Below are 15,548 nucleotides of genomic sequence, written 5' to 3'. Positions count from 1 at the left end.
ACATTTTTCTTGTTTTAAAGTTATTGGTTTGTGAAATGCTTGCTTTGAAACTATTGGCTGTATAAACGCGGGCTTTTGTGTAACGGTTGTGGGAGCCTATATAATCTTTACCTAAAACTGCCTCAGGGTCGATTGCTGTAACCAGACCTGTGTGTCTTGGGAGGACAGTCGGCCTCAGCTACCTGGTTTAATAAAACTCTGCTTGATTTTTGCATCTCCATACTCGTGCATTTGTTCTGCAGAAGAGACCCACCGAGTCACGGACCCTAACAGTGGCTTCTAGTATTTGTGGGGATCTTGGAACCAGCCTCCATAGGACCCGGGGACAACTGTACATTTCTGTGTGCATTCTATGAGTGTGTGTGTAGAGACACAGACAGAAGACTTGCTTCCACTTTCTGTCAGCGTTGTCCTAGCAACAGTTCTCCTCTTACCAGCTGCAATTTGTTCCATTCTTTTTCTCCATGTAGAGAACCTGCCACATCATGTTCCTCTCAGAGATATCAACAGCTCCTCCTCAGACATCTGAGCTTGGCTCTGAGCTGGGTCCTCTGGGCCCTCAGGCCAGAATCCCCAGCTGAACAAGGCTCCTTTTCCACAGGTCTGGGCCCCCTTCTGGAGAGCCCCTTTCTGTTGACTTGTAGCCCTTCTGTTTGTGGGAATTGAACCCAGGGTCTTGCTCATACTGAGCAAGTGCTCTATTGCTTAACTACAGCCATGAGCTGGAGATGCTTTTCTCTGCAACTTAGGCTTCCTTTGTATGTATTTAGTTTTCCTGTGTTTGCTCATGTATTTCCCCACATTAAAATCTCTCTGTTAAAATTTTTTTAAAAAGCTGTAGTGAAAAGCTTCTAATCATGTGGTTATTAAAAACGATTAAAAAAATTCTTCAAAGCATAAAAATTTGCTCCTTAATAATTAGTAGATGTGAAAAACATTATCATTGAAATCTTCCTGATGACTTCATATCCATGCTCAGATGCCAAGGTGCTCAGAACGTAACCGACTGTGACTAGTAATAATCTGATATATAGAGATTAGAAATGCATTTGCAAACATCTTAATGTCAATTGCATTAAAAATTAAGTTTTCTTCATGAAACTCTTAATTAATAATGAAATGGAGATGTTTTTTAAAGGTTAAAACCTCATTTAATTTTATGTCTTATAGGGTTTATACTGAGTACAATATTGTATAACTTTAATAATTCAACTGTAAACCTAAAAATGTACAGCCGATTTTGTGAGAGATGTATCCTAGCTCAGAAAATTGTTATTGAATATGTCAATGCTGATGTAATGAAATGCTTCCTCTAAGTATGTGGTTATTAAATAAATAATTTTTTTAAAAAATCCCAGTTCAAAAAGGAGATTCAAATCCTTATGTTGTTCCAGTCATGAAGCTGAGTTTTAAAAATAAAATTTATTAGAATGAAAAAACAAAAACAAAACAAAACAAAAAAAGGGTAAAAACTCATTCAATTTTATATCTTTCAGAGTTTATACTGAATTCAACATTGTATAACTGTATTAATTCAACTGTGAACCTAAAATTTACAGCCATTTTTTTTTTATCCTTGCTCTGGAGTGTGTTACTGAATATGTTAAAGCTGTAATGAAATGCTTCTTCTAATCATGTGGTTATTAATTTTTTTAATTAAAAAATGTTCTTCAAAAAAGAATATTTTAAAATTTTTTTGTCTAGGTACAAATTAAGCTTGCAATGATGAGAACTGATGGAGAGACAATATATAATGTATACAAACTTTGGGCCTTTTCTCTCTATACGGGAGTTCTGGGCCATAGGATGGCTGAATTGCACCTTTATGCTTTCACATCACTGCAGTCACAGTGAACACGCAGTCTTTACAGGAAGCTAGATGCCATTTTCCAAAACATCAATTTTATGTAGGTATTCAAATCTATCATATACTTATCAGGGAAAAAAAGTCTGGAAATATCATTAGATGGTAGAACCTCCCCCACTACCCCCCTCCCCGTCACATGACCTTTGACCTTTGAATGTCAAGACTGCCTGCACAAACTAATACATATTTCACTAAACATGGGCTCCAATTCATTGTATTACAGCTAATAACTACTGTTTAAATCAAATGATCAAGGTATTTATCCAGAGCTAATAAAAATATCTTAAGATGGGGCTGGAGAGATGGCTCAGTGGTTAAGAATACTGGCTGTTCTTGCAGAGGACTTGGGTTTGGTTCCCTGCACCCACATGGTTGCTTTACTCCAGTTCCAGGGTATCTGATGCCCTTTTCTGGCCTCTGGGGGCATCACATGGTATAGGTATGCTCACATACATGCACCCAGAACACTCAAAAAAAAACATAAAATAAACTTTTTAAATTTTTTATTGAATTTTTGTGTATTTCACACAGAAAATCATCTTTATACCCCTTTCCCCTACCCCTTTGGTACCCTCCCATAGCCATCCTCCCTACTGGAGATCACACATTCTGTCATTTCTGTTAAGGTCCATCATGTCAAGTGAGTGTCCCCATATGTCCCTCAGTGCAAGTTTATCCACTGAGATCTAGTCAGTCTATATACAGTCTCTCCCTTTAAGAAGATAAGCTTTTCTTCACTCAGCATTAACCAGCTGCCAATAGTTCTTCGACTAAGATTGAGTCCTGCTGTCCATTTCCACAGTTCTGTGCTGGATTTTGTCTGCCTAAGTTTGTGTGGGTCTTGTGCATGCTGACGCCATTGCTGTAGGTTCATATGAGAAGAGTCGCAGGAGCCTGTAGGACTATTTCCATATGGTCATGCACCTCCTCCCTGGCTCTTACAATCTTTCCAACCCCTCTTCTGCAATGATCTCTGAGCACTGGGTGGGTGGATTTTAATATAGGAGTCCTGTCCAAGAATGCATACTCTGCAGACTCATTCTCTGCATTTTGGCCATTTGTGACCTTTTTCATTCCTGGCCCTCTGTTGTATGAGGAAGCTTCACTGATGAGAGTTGAAGGATGAATTAGTGTTCTCTTCATCCCTTGTTCTATGTTCCATGAGCTTTAGGTGTAGAGGTTGCATCCTAGATGTGCCACTTAGACCCGGGCAATGCACAGACAATCTCTGTGTGTGACTAGTGGTGTAACTCTGTAATTACCTCTGTGAAGCTTCTTTGATGGGTGGTGTCACCCAGATGTTCCTAGAGAGACGGGGGGGGGGGGGGGGGGGGGTATGGCACATGCATTTCAAATATGGAAAAGGAAAAGCCTATAGGAATCCATGTTTTTGTAAGTCACCCCCTCCCAAATGTCATATAAACTATGCAAATTCAAATAGGATGTCTTATGTTGGTTTGTTAGCCCTGGGGCCTCAGAGGGTCTCAGGCACGAGTCTCCCAAGAAGGGAGGAAAAAGGAAAAAATTTGGCGAAACAGGTGGTAACTGGGATACTTGTCTATAGATTTAAAGATCCATATTTTACACAGAGTGAGAAATTAATTTGTCTAGGGATGTTTTCTCTTCAGCCACGTGTATTTGGCTAGGTTTACAGTACCAGACATAAGTTTCCTCCCATTGAGTGGGCTTTAAGTCCAATTATTAGGTAGCTATTGATTACCCCAAAGATAAAAGTGCCACTACTGCACCAATGTCATTTGCTGTGCTGGTCATCGATATGGTTTTTAGGCCTTGAAGCTGAGGTTGGACCATCAATTAATGTTCTCCGTTAGCACCTTGCACAGTGCTCTCCAAAGCTATGGGAGCTAGCCTTCAGGGGAGGTGGCTTCCAGGTCAGTTCCAGCTCCATCGCTCCAAATCCTGTGTCCAAAGTATGTCCTGTCTTCAGCAAAAGTGTCTTACCATCAAGTTCTGGGAAGCAATCAAGGACTGTGGCAATAGCCTGTGTACTTTTGGGAGTCTCTTGGACTACCCTGGCCAACAACTCAAAGGAAGGTTTCTCCTGTCTGGCAGTGTTTCTTGTTATGTAGTCTTCAGCTATATTCACAGACTCATGTAGAGATATGGTGTGTGTAATTTTTCAGTAGGTTTTTGGACTAATACAATTTCCTCTGGTTTTTCATATTATCTAGGCATTATTTATCTCTCCTCTTTCTCTCCCTGCCTTACCCTCCCTTTCTGCCCTTCCCATTTAAAGTGTCTCCATTTTCCACATTTCTTCCTTAATAATTCCTGTCTGCTGTGGTCCCACCTTTCTTGAGCTCCTTCTTCCCCTTTATTCCATGGTTCCTTGTATAGCCCTCCTTCTGTCCCTCCCATTTAACTACCACCTTTTTACACATTTCTCCTTTAGTAACACCTGTCTCCTACTACTCTTCTCTCTCAGCTTCCTTCTTTCACTTTACCTCCCTGGTTTCCTTCCATTTTCCTGGTTCCTGCAGTTACTTAAGGATATGCACTCACTTATAAGGATTTGGTGTTAAGATCCACAAATGAGGGAGAACATATGTCTTTTGTTTTTCTGAGTCTGTGTTACTTCACTTAGTATAATAGTTTCTAGATCCATCCATTTACCTTTAAATTTCATTATTTCATCTTTCTTTACTGCTGAGTAGAACTCCACCGTGTAAATGTACCACATTGTCATTAACCACTCTTCAGTTGAGGGGCACTTAGGTTGCTTCCATCTCTTAGCTATTGTGAAAAAAGCAGGAACAAACATGGTTGTACAAGTATCTCTGCAATTCACTAAGTCTTTGGGTATATGCCAAGGAGTGATATTTTTAAAAATATAGCTTAAGTTTCTTAAGACAACAGTTACCTCAGGGTATGGTGAGGAAATAAAAATAACTTAAATGACAAGATACTTCTGAGAAATTAAGTGAAGCAGTTTTATATAACATTCCAGTGGAGTCCAGTGGACTAGAATGGTTCTTGGATTTTCTGGATAATAGCCTTACTCCCTGTTAAAAATCATACTAACATGCCCTTGCCTCCAAATCCTGCAACTGGAAAGTAACGTGTCTGCTGCTGGGTCAGTGTGTCCCTCCTCCAGGACTGCACACATCAATGTACGCAGGACAAGAACAAACGTCCTGAGATGTCTCAGCTGAGCCTCTGATGCCTCACATGGCTGTGATGTCTTCCTACCATGTAGGCAGAGTTCCTATAAGCTATGAGCCAGTGGCTAAGCCTTGCAGATCTTCCTGAAATACCATCTTGCATTTAAACACAGAGTCAGGACCCAGGGTCCTCTCTGGCCTACCATACATAGTAGGAGGGTTTTCAAATGGTTTGGAGGTTTCTCTGGGTATTTCTTATTCTACCCCATTCAATCTGTCAAGAGTTCATTCTATTTCATTTCATTTATTTGTGTGTGTGAAGGGACTGTATGTATGTGTGTGGGGGGGGTATATGTGTACATTAGTGTGCAGGTACATGCACATGTAGAGGCCAGAGGAGGATATCCGATACCTTCTTTGATGACTTTCTGGCTTACTGCCTTGAGACAGACTCTCTCAGAAAAAAAAAGGAAGCTTGCCATTTCAGCCAGACTGGCTAGCCAGAAAGTGTCTGGAATCTGCCTGTTTCTGCCCCCATATGGCGGTGTTGCATTAATGAGAAACTTCACTCTTTGTTCTGAGGTATTCTAATTTCTCTCAGAACTGTTCTCTCAGAACTAAATTCTAATCTATTCTTCTATTCTATGCTACCCTACTCTACCGTCTAACAAAGGGCTCCCCTCATATTTACCGAACAGCATCAATCATAGTATGAACCATCTATGATAACAGTTTTATAAGGAAAGAAGTTGTTTTTCTGACTCGACTGACTCAGAACAGCACATACAGCCACAGATAAATGTCACTAGCCTAGGCTCCAGGGTTGCTTGCAACATTTGTGAGGTAGACATTTCCAACATCTCTGTTGTTTTCAATGTCATCACTGTCACATCCCAAGCACACACAGATACTGTTCTGAGGCAGGGATGAAACTGAGTCACAAATAGAGACATGGTATAAGAGCAAAGCTAGTCATCGAGCTTGGCTTGTGAGAGTTAGTTACCCTGAGATTCCCAATCACTGTAGCACTGATTATATTGCTTTTCTTGGAAGGAGCACACAGTTCTAAATGTTCTCAAAACATGATTAATTTGGGTTACAAGGTTATGTAAAATTTCAAAGAGTCTTTTCCATTAAGTCATTCCCACATCCCCACATCACAGGTGTATACAGTCATGTTGGCTTTTTATATGGTTGCTGGGGATTCAAACTCAGGTCTTCATGCATGCACAACAAGTGCTCTTACCCACTGAGCCAATTCCCAGCCACAGGATTTTTCTTTGGGGTTTTTTGTTGTTGTTGTTGTTGTTGTTATTGTTGTTATTTTGCTTTTTTCACGCAGCCCCAAAGGGGCAAGAAGAGACTTTAAGAGGGGAAGGGAGGATCCACCAGAATCAGAGACAGTGAATGTGGGGGCAGAGGAGCCAGAGCAGGTGAGGCCAAGCTGGGTGCTCTGGAGGACTCATCTCTCCACCTGCAGCACAGGCACTGCACCCAGGCTAGGTGAGATGTGACTCCTCTCACCTGGGGAGTGGGGAGCAGAAGGTGCCTGGTTTGGGGGCCCAGCTCCTAGGCCTGGGTGGCAATCGTGGATTCAGCTCTTGCTCCCAACCAGTGCTGGGTGGCCACCTTCAGGCAGATTAGGAAGCTCGTAGAGGGTCCCCACCACCTCTACTGGACCTAAGGAGGCCTGCGAATAAGACAGGAAAGAAGAGAAACTGCAGTCTGAAACCTCCCTCTCTCCCAACCTGGGGTAGCACAGGAAAAATAGTTGCCTTCTGGTTTCAGGCCTACCCAGACCCACAGCGACCAATAAGGTACAATCACTGGGACCAGTCACAGCCACTGGAGGTGGAGGTTATTTGTTTAAAAAAAAAAAAAAAAAAAGGTTATACTCCCCTAAAAGAATAGATTTAAGTTTTCAAGATGTGAAAAAATAATCTGTGGGAAAAAAATTTTTTTAAAAAAAAAAAAAAAAAAGGTTATACTCTCCTACAAGCATAGAGTTTAAGTTTCAAGATGTGAAAAAATAATCTGTCGTGGCCCAGGGACCTGAACATGAGAAGCCAGCCTGACAGGACCCGTGGCCTTGGGGCACGTCCAGCTAGCAGCACCCCATATTCGCCCTCCCACATCCAACACCCACCCGACCCAGCTCCCAGCTACTGCTGCCTCTCTGGGGAGCGACTCCAAGACACCTTAGCAGATGCAGAGACACAGGGGAGACTGAAGGCCACGAGATCCAGACAGAGGGTTTCAAAGTTCTTGAGGAACACTTCAGCCACAATGCAGGCCTGGGCATTGACCAACAGCTTGAACTCACTGATCTCATCAATATCCTCCATTAAGTGAATCACAAAGTCCAACTTGTGCTTGTACATCAGAAAGCTGATGTCATACCCCTCCACTGGTTTCCTTCAAAGGGTAAAGAAATTCTCTGTCGCATCATCATGAAGCATATGAACTTACGGCATGAAATCTTCTTAACCCATCAGTCTGTTTCACGGACTGCCGACCTGCACAGAACAGAGGGAGCCCTCAAGCAGCACTGTTTCCTTCTCATTCCTGCTGATGGTAGCAGGCTGCAACAGGAGCTCTGTGCTACTCCGTACTTCCAACTCTGGCTTGTGTCGTTCCATAGGCCGGGAGGAGAAGTTCTTCAGGCAGAAGGCAGCCCATAGTGTGGCCCACACAGCACTAACGTAGGGGCAGAGAGTGGTAGTCATTGTGGGCAGTGGCTGGGCCAGAAAGTAGAAGTCTTCTCTTTGTTTTTTAAAAGGTAGGGTTGAAATTAAGCTTGACCACCACTACCAGGAGACGACTGAAAATCAAGATGCTGAGCCCAGTGCTGGGCATGTTGACACAGAACTGTAATCCCAGTGCTCAGGAGGATGAAGCAGGAGGACTGCCACAAATTTGAGCCCAGCTTGAGCTATATAATGAGTTCCAAGTTAGCCTGGGCTATACAGAGTGAAATCCAGTCTTAGAAAAAAAAAAAGAATCCCTACCACAGCCTATAACTGACTGTTTGTGACCCTCAGAGAGCCACTTTTCTCTGCTTCAGAGCTTTCCCTGGGGCTCAGAGCTTCTTCACTGAGCCCTGAGCAGTTGGCCCAGAAGGCCAAGGCACCTCTCACCTTGCTCACAGCAGGGTAGCTTCCCTTCGGCCTCACACACTCAACTTTTGCATGAGATTTCATTTTCTTGCCTTGCTTTTTTTAAATATGACAAACACAGAGCTACAGGACCAATCCTAAGCCTCTCTCTGAATCTTATACTGCACCCAACCACAAGGCAACATGCAGGAGAGGATTCTATCTTCTAACAGAAAGAGCATTTAAGTCAGAATTACAGCATCTCACACCCATCCATCCATCCATCCATCCATCCATCCATCCAACCTTTCATTCATCTATTACAGAGACACATATGGATTCTTCAGTAAGTCATAAGAAAATACAGTAAGTATGAGAACACAGTAGTGAAAAAGATAGTCTCTGGCCTTCTGATGAGTCCAAGGCCAAAAGGGAGTGGGGGGGGGGGTACATGTTCCTCTGAGGCTGAGGGGCAGGGCCTGCTGCAGACAATTGGCTGTGGAGAGTTAGCTGAGGAGAGAGGAGCGTTGGCACCATCTTGGAAGCAGGTGTTGCAGAAAATATGCCATGGGCCCACGAGGCATGGGCGAAAGCTAATAGAGACTGTGAGTGGGGCACAGAAGTGATCTGGAACGGTAGGCTGCTGAGCCACAGAGCGGAACAGGGATCCAGGTGTGGGGCACTGGGTATTCACCTTGGTAAGTTACTCTATTTCCCCTACCCAGGATATAATCTATGAAAAATTCAGATAAAGATGTGCTATGTGGTTTGTCTAATGGCGCCAGGAGCAAGGGGCCCTAAGAGAACTCAGGAGACAGGGAGACAGACATGAACGAAACAAAGTTGTTCTATTGCAAAGGCAGAACACAGAAGAGGAACCCACAGGGTGCTATGAAAGCCTGTGATGAGCCTGGGGGATCATGGGACCCTCCCCACCTCAGGAAAGTGTGTTGCCTTGGCTTTCTCAAGTCCAACTCCCCTGGATACGCTAAACCCAGTTCCTGCCTCTGCTGACCAACATGTCACAGCAGACTCACCACTTGGACTTTACTCATAACCAAAGAAGGAAACACACAGGCAGGGAGGGAAATTTTTAGAAGACCTGCATACTATATTCTTAAATAGTCTTACTAAAATAGCGACCTGTACAGAGAAAGGAACAGAGAGAACAGCTGCCAGAGCCCAACAGGGCAGGCCCAGGTTCACTGAAACAAAGTGCCCTCAGGCTGGCCAGAAGGTACTTGGTGCTGGTGTGGTGAACTTGGCTCGGTCTGGGGATTTGTCAGCGGTTGGCCAGCCCAAGCTTCCTGCCACAGCTGCCAGAATACTGGGTGATGTGGCACAGCCAGACTGTTCCAGAAATCAGTACTATACCTTAAAAGATATGCACTCACTTTGTTTTCCCTGTAGAGAAACTTGAGATGCAGAACGTTGCGGAGGTCATTTCTGCTGTTGATGCTGAGATCAGAGCGGGGGCGTTCCTGGTCCAGGGTCACAAACGTCTTCTTCAAGCCCTGAGGGAAGAAGACTGAATCACTGTTTGCATTTTAAATGAAAACCTTCCCTTCTCTGAGGCAGTGTAAACAAAAGGCTGCCCGGATTCATTAGAATCCTCACATCCTGTCTTCAAAGCTGACTTCAGAATTCATTTTCCTATAACCTTGGTATTTGACATCATCATCCATTTGTTTGGGAGTCAACTAAGGCTACAGTTGAAGGCCCATTTTATAGATAAGAGTGAATCCAGGTAACTGGCTTGCTGAAGTCCAGGAGCTCCACATTTGCCCTAGACTTAGGGCCATGAAATATGAACCTTTAAAAATAAACAAATGGGAAAAAAAAAAAACCTAATCAAAAGGCCAACATTCATTCCCTTCACTTAGCTGAGGAGGCCAGGAGACAGGGTTGACTTACCCAGGGCAACAGAATACAGTCACATGGTAGGGATGTGGATCAGCCCAGCCTGAGAGCCCTCAGTTGGGACCCAGGTCCTGTGAAACACTTCATGAATGTTGGCCGAGTCACCAGAAAAGCACTGTCCATCACCCCACCTAAATGTCCAAAGACCAAGGTCCTGGCAACAATAAACGGGGGAGGCATGTACCCTGGAGCCTGGAATCTTTATTTGAAAACAGCTACAACAGCTGCTGATTCCCCCTCATAGGACAATGTGATCACCAGAGGGTTATAGATGTCTCATCCTCCTCCTCCTCTGGGGTCAAGGGTATCCCTTGGTCCTAATGAATCTCAGACTCTCAGTGCTAGCTAGGTCTCAACTTTCTCATTGCCTTTGGGCTCAGAACTTTATAGTGGCTGCAACTGATGGGAAAACAAGATCAAACTCACTGCCTGCCACAAGTTTAGGTAAAAAGGTGAATCTAGAAAAACAAAGATGTGCACAGAATGTTGAACCAGGGAGAGAAAGGAAGGGTCTTCAGAAAGGACACAGAGAGAAGCATATGTGTAACCATAACTTTCCCCAACCAATGTTTCAGGGATCATTCAGTAACGAGGGTCCTTCTCTGATTACCCCTCTCTGGATCCACGCTTGTCATTAGCCTCAACCTTAGTATATCTAACACACACACACGCACACCAGGCTGTGTGACACACCGTCTGGACACCAGCCAGGTAGGGTACAAGCAGCCTGGACACTCATCTAACACTTGTTCTTCACCCATCACTGTATGCCAGGCTCTGTTCTAGGATAGCAAGTTTGGAAAGAATGAGAGCTAACTGCTGGGGAAGCAGATCATAATAACGGAAAACAGTCTGCCCACTGCCAAGGTGTGCTCTATAAAAATGAAACAACAGGGAGAGCTAATACGAAGACAAGGGGCACCATTTTCAATAATCAGCTATTTGTTGAGCATCAACCCTGTGCTCACACTTGTCAATGAAGCACTAACTAGTCCACTAGTCCAGCTACTGGTGCAGAGTGAACAGATCAAACTCCTGTCTCAGAGAACTTAAATTCTATAGGGGAAAAGAGAGAGAGTGAGAGAGAGGGCAAGAGAGAGAGAATGAAACAGGAGAGGTCTAGGGAAGGCTATTATTCTATAAAAGAAGTCAGTTCTTTAGTTATGTGAGGGAGCAGGACATGCAGATACCTGGGGGGGGCATATTCCATGCAAGGAACAGCAAGTATAAAAGTTCTACAGCAGTTCCAAGAGCCAAGACATCTAGAGCCTTGTGCCTGGGGAAAGTGACAGGAGATATGGTCAGGAAAGTTACCCAGGGAACAGAGAGATGGCTCAGTGGGTAAAATGTTTCCCACTCAAGTATGAAAGCTTGCAGTTCAGATCCTCAGTACCCACATAAATACCAGGCAGGTGTGGAGGTCCTCCTGTAATCCCAGTGCTTAGGGAGCAGAGACCTTGGATCCCCAGGACAAGCCAGCTAGCTACATTAGCTGAATGACCTAGATCTGGGTTCAAGTTGGAGACCCTCCTCAATACATAAGGTGGGGGGTGATCAAGTAAGACACCTGAGGTCGACCTTGGGCCTCCACACATGTACACACAAATACACATAAACATATACATACAACACATACACACATACATACACACACGCACACGCACACACACACACGTCACCCAGAGCCTGAGAGGGCCATGTTGGCTTTTGTGAAGTTGGCAGGGGGATTGTGGCTACAGAAAAAAAAGAACATGGGAGGCTGGAAGACTTAGCTGTTAGAATGAAAACAAACATATATAGGGGCAAAGTATTAAACAGGAACTATTGAGGAAGCTACTGGGCAAAGCACAGTCAACATGGAACCTAGGGGTAGCCTGGAGCGGAGCAGTAACCACAGATGTCTTAGGAAGGCTATGCTCTGATGGTAAAGCCAGAAGGTGGCTAATGGGCTGGATGGGAGGAGCACCCAAGGAGATGAGCCCCTACCCTATAGGGCCTGTACTAACTCTAAGCACCCAGCTGGCACTCAGGGATGGAGACCTGGCTGGTGCAGAGGGAAAAATCCACGCATTTGGAGTTGGAAACATGAGCAGAAAGACTAGCCAAGGTGTGCTGAAATGCTAAGGAGGAAGAAGAGGCACTACCTATCACACAGGTAGGAGCAAGTCAGGAGTTCAGAGAGAGGTCAGCATAGCGAACTGTCTCAAAGCAGACAGCATCAGAACCCAGGTGACATTTCAAGAATGAATGGGGAGGAGCCCAGGGGCTACACAGCACAGGTCAGAGAAAGGAGGTGCACCCAGCAAAGACCCTGTGTAAGAGCCACCAGGGAAGGAGGAGGAAAGCCCAGAGCAGGTGGTCTAGGAGCAAACATGTTAGAATAAGAAAGAGGAGGAAGGCAGACATGGTGGCACACACCTTTAATCCCAGCACTCAGGAGGCAGAGGCAGGCGGATCGCTGTGAGTTCAAGGGCAGTCAGGGCTACATAGTGAGACCCTATCTCCAACAACAACAGAAGTGTCAGGAGTACAAATTAGAGACCAATGGTGACCTGGAAAGAGTGGGCTTCATGGACTTTGGACAAAAGCCTGACTGGGATGAATGTAAGGCAGTGGGGAACAGAGTGAGTACTGAAGTATACACAGCTCTTTTATGAGGTTTTGTTAAAAAAGGGAGAAGACCAGAGGACAGAGGGGATTGGGGATCAAGCTAGGGTCCCACAGTAGCGCAGAGCTGACAGGATGCTGACAGAAGCGGACATGTGCAGAGCAGGGGAGTGCAACAGTGACAGCGGGTCATGTCCTGGAGCATGAGGATTTGTGGAGGAGGGGCTCAGATGGGGAAGGCTTGCTTGAGGGTGGGGAGCCTCCTGACTGTCTCTGTCTTCTCAGGAAAACTGGATAAAAACAAAAGGCGATGTGGAAAGATCATACAGCATTTGAGATGGAAACAGGCTAAAGAGAGCCAAACAGCAGACCAGCACCCCGAGGTACCATAGCCTAAGTAGTTATAGTTTAAGATGAAGTCATCAACGTGAAAGTATCTTTGTCCAATTCTGTTCAGCTCTGTAGAGCAGGCCTGGAGCAGGCCAACTTGAATTGTATCCCATCTGAGGAGTGTAATAGACAGAAGGCCAAGAGAGTCAAGCAAGTTAAAGCATGAAATTATAATGAAGGAAAGAGAAGAAGTGAGGGGGTCACGTTAGGATGGGGACTGTGAAAGCTTGGCAAGGACCATAAAATGTAGCTGTAGAACAGTTTGGGTCTAAGAAGGGGAATGATCTAGAAATGAGGACAGATGGGATACTTGGAACTAAGATGATGGACTGTGAGGACAGGAATGACCATGTCAAAAAGTAGCAGATGTCAGGTAGAGGTCATGTCACTATAGGAGAGAAGCCAAAGACCCAGGATGCTTGGTCACCAGAAAAGTCACTTCTGTGGACCTTGACATCACCAGGAGACCACAATGAGTTCTAGGAGGCCCCTGTGGCTGGAGGTGGAGAAATGACTTTTATTAATGGACATAATCTGGACTAATGTACTTTTGGGTCTGATGACCAGGGTGTCTCCTTAGCAACCTCAATTTGGTACTCCACCCTAAAAGGATTATGAATAAACGTGGATATACATGATAAGTAGCGCACCCACCCACTGGAAATTGGAGGGAGGAAAGGATGTGTGACCTTGGATGAATGTAAAACAGGGATGAAAAGACCAGATGGTCCGTGAAGATTAAGGGTGGAGTCAGACTTGAACTTGTACTTCCCCAGGGAAGCTGGAGAAACCATTTTGAATAAATTATGGGTATGGCCTGATGGGGAAAACCATGGGAGAAAGAGGGTTCCAGAGACAGCTCCATTGGCACAGGGTGAGGGGACAAGACAGAACCATAGGCACAGTTCAGGGAAACAGACGATTCTAATAGACAGCTAGGGGAACTAGTGTCCCCCAAATGTGGGCCCACTCTTAAAAGTTTAATTTAAGAGTCTGTTTGTTCAGGTGATTATGATGTTGGCGTAATAATAAATGCCCTATGGAGGGTAGACTGTGGGAGATGCAGATGGCAGGCAGGTCTGAATGACAACCAAGTAATGCACAGCCTGTGGTCCAATGATGGGGATGCTGGGAGAGGGTTCAGGGCACGGAGGTGACACAGCCTGGCCTGCTCATCCTGGGTGAGTTTCTTTGCCTCCTGGTCTCACAACACTCTTGAATGAAAAGGCATACTGTAAATATACCTATCTTTCAAGGTGGTTATAAGGATTTGGGAAAGCGAGCTTAGCAACAGGGTGGGAACTGATGGTTGTGACTGCCAGGTACCTGCTTGAACATAGTCCTATGGAGATCATAGGGTCTCTGCCCCAGAGCAGAGGCAATAAGAAAAGTAAGTGCAACCAGACATGAAGGTACACACCTGTAATTCTAATATACAGGAGGCACAGGCAGGAGGATCATGAGTTTGTACCCAGCCTGGGCTACATAGAGTTTGAAAAGAACCTGGGTTATATAAATATGACCCTGTCTCAGGACCACATTCAACTACCACCACCACAAAAATAAACAGTTGCCCTAGCCTGCAGTGCCAGTTCTGTGACTTTATAAGTTTCTGAAGATACCTCATCCATCTCTTAAATAAAAACATGGGAGGAAGAGGCAGACAGGCAGGTAGACTGAGATGTTGCCTGGTTGAGATCATCTTGGTAGCCCTGTCTAGGAGGTGAGACAGGCAGGTGTAATAGCTGTAATATAAGTAACAAGCAAACAGTTGAGATGAGTCCAGGTCCAGTCCTGCAGGAGTAAGCCCAGAAAAACCTGAGAAGAAACAGCCTTGAAGGGGACTAAGTAAGTTAAGGGAAACATGAGGGGAAAGCTAGAAGCAAAAGTGGGAAGGTAAGATGAGGGCAAGCTGTGGGGCACCCAAGATGTCAGTGAAGACTCTCAGTTGACTTGCACTCAAGAAAGGGCTGGTGAGATGGCCCAGCTGTTAAGAGCACTGGCCGCTCTTGCAAAGGACCCAGGTTCGATTCCCAGCCTCGACATGGTGGCTAACAACCATCTGTAACTCCAGTTCCAACAGATCTGATGCCTTCTTCTGACTTCAAAGGGCACTGCACCACATAGGTACACTTAAACACATGCAAGCAATACATATACGCATACATATCAAATAAAAATAATAAATAAAATGATTTTTTTAAAAAGAAAGGAAGACTTCCCTAACACTTCTAAATCTAGTGCCCTGACTTACACAATGCCAGTAGTCCCAGCACATGTCACTGATATATCCAGCTCAAACCCACAACTCGGGGATAGACGGTCAATGCAGACCCAATCAAGTCAAAACCATTAAAACTTTTCAAGGTAAAAATAAATTATAAAAAGCACACAGGCATTTTCAGAGATGCCTATATAGTACTATCCCTCCCTCTACATCTGCCATGAGTGGATCTTAAATTTTCCTATGTTGAAGATAAGATTGAGGTAGCAATGTGCTCAAACTCACACTGAAAACTAGTAACATATTTAAACCTTCATCATCTA

General features: G+C 44.6%; 1 protein-coding gene and 1 pseudogene across 2 annotated transcripts in view; both read right to left on the bottom strand.

The window, feature by feature from the left end:
• Mindy4 (MINDY lysine 48 deubiquitinase 4) overlaps window positions 1-15,548 on the bottom strand; it is a 152,848-nt gene that overhangs the window by 135,983 nt on the left and 1,317 nt on the right. For both annotated transcript variants that reach the window (XM_008827521.3, XM_029560838.1), the window contains exon 2: window positions 9,479-9,598. In XM_008827521.3, coding sequence (XP_008825743.2) covers window positions 9,479-9,598 — 120 coding nt within the window. The remainder of the gene's footprint in view (window positions 1-9,478; window positions 9,599-15,548) is intronic.
• On the bottom strand, window positions 7,152-7,715 carry LOC103729480 (annotated as a pseudogene).

This window comes from Nannospalax galili, unplaced genomic scaffold, assembly GCF_000622305.1.
Source record: "Nannospalax galili isolate Female #2095 unplaced genomic scaffold, S.galili_v1.0 scaffold132, whole genome shotgun sequence".
Taxonomy (NCBI): domain Eukaryota; kingdom Metazoa; phylum Chordata; class Mammalia; order Rodentia; family Spalacidae; genus Nannospalax; species Nannospalax galili.
The sequence above is the reverse complement of the archived record's forward strand: the minus strand, read 5'-3'. Positions and strand labels throughout refer to the sequence as shown.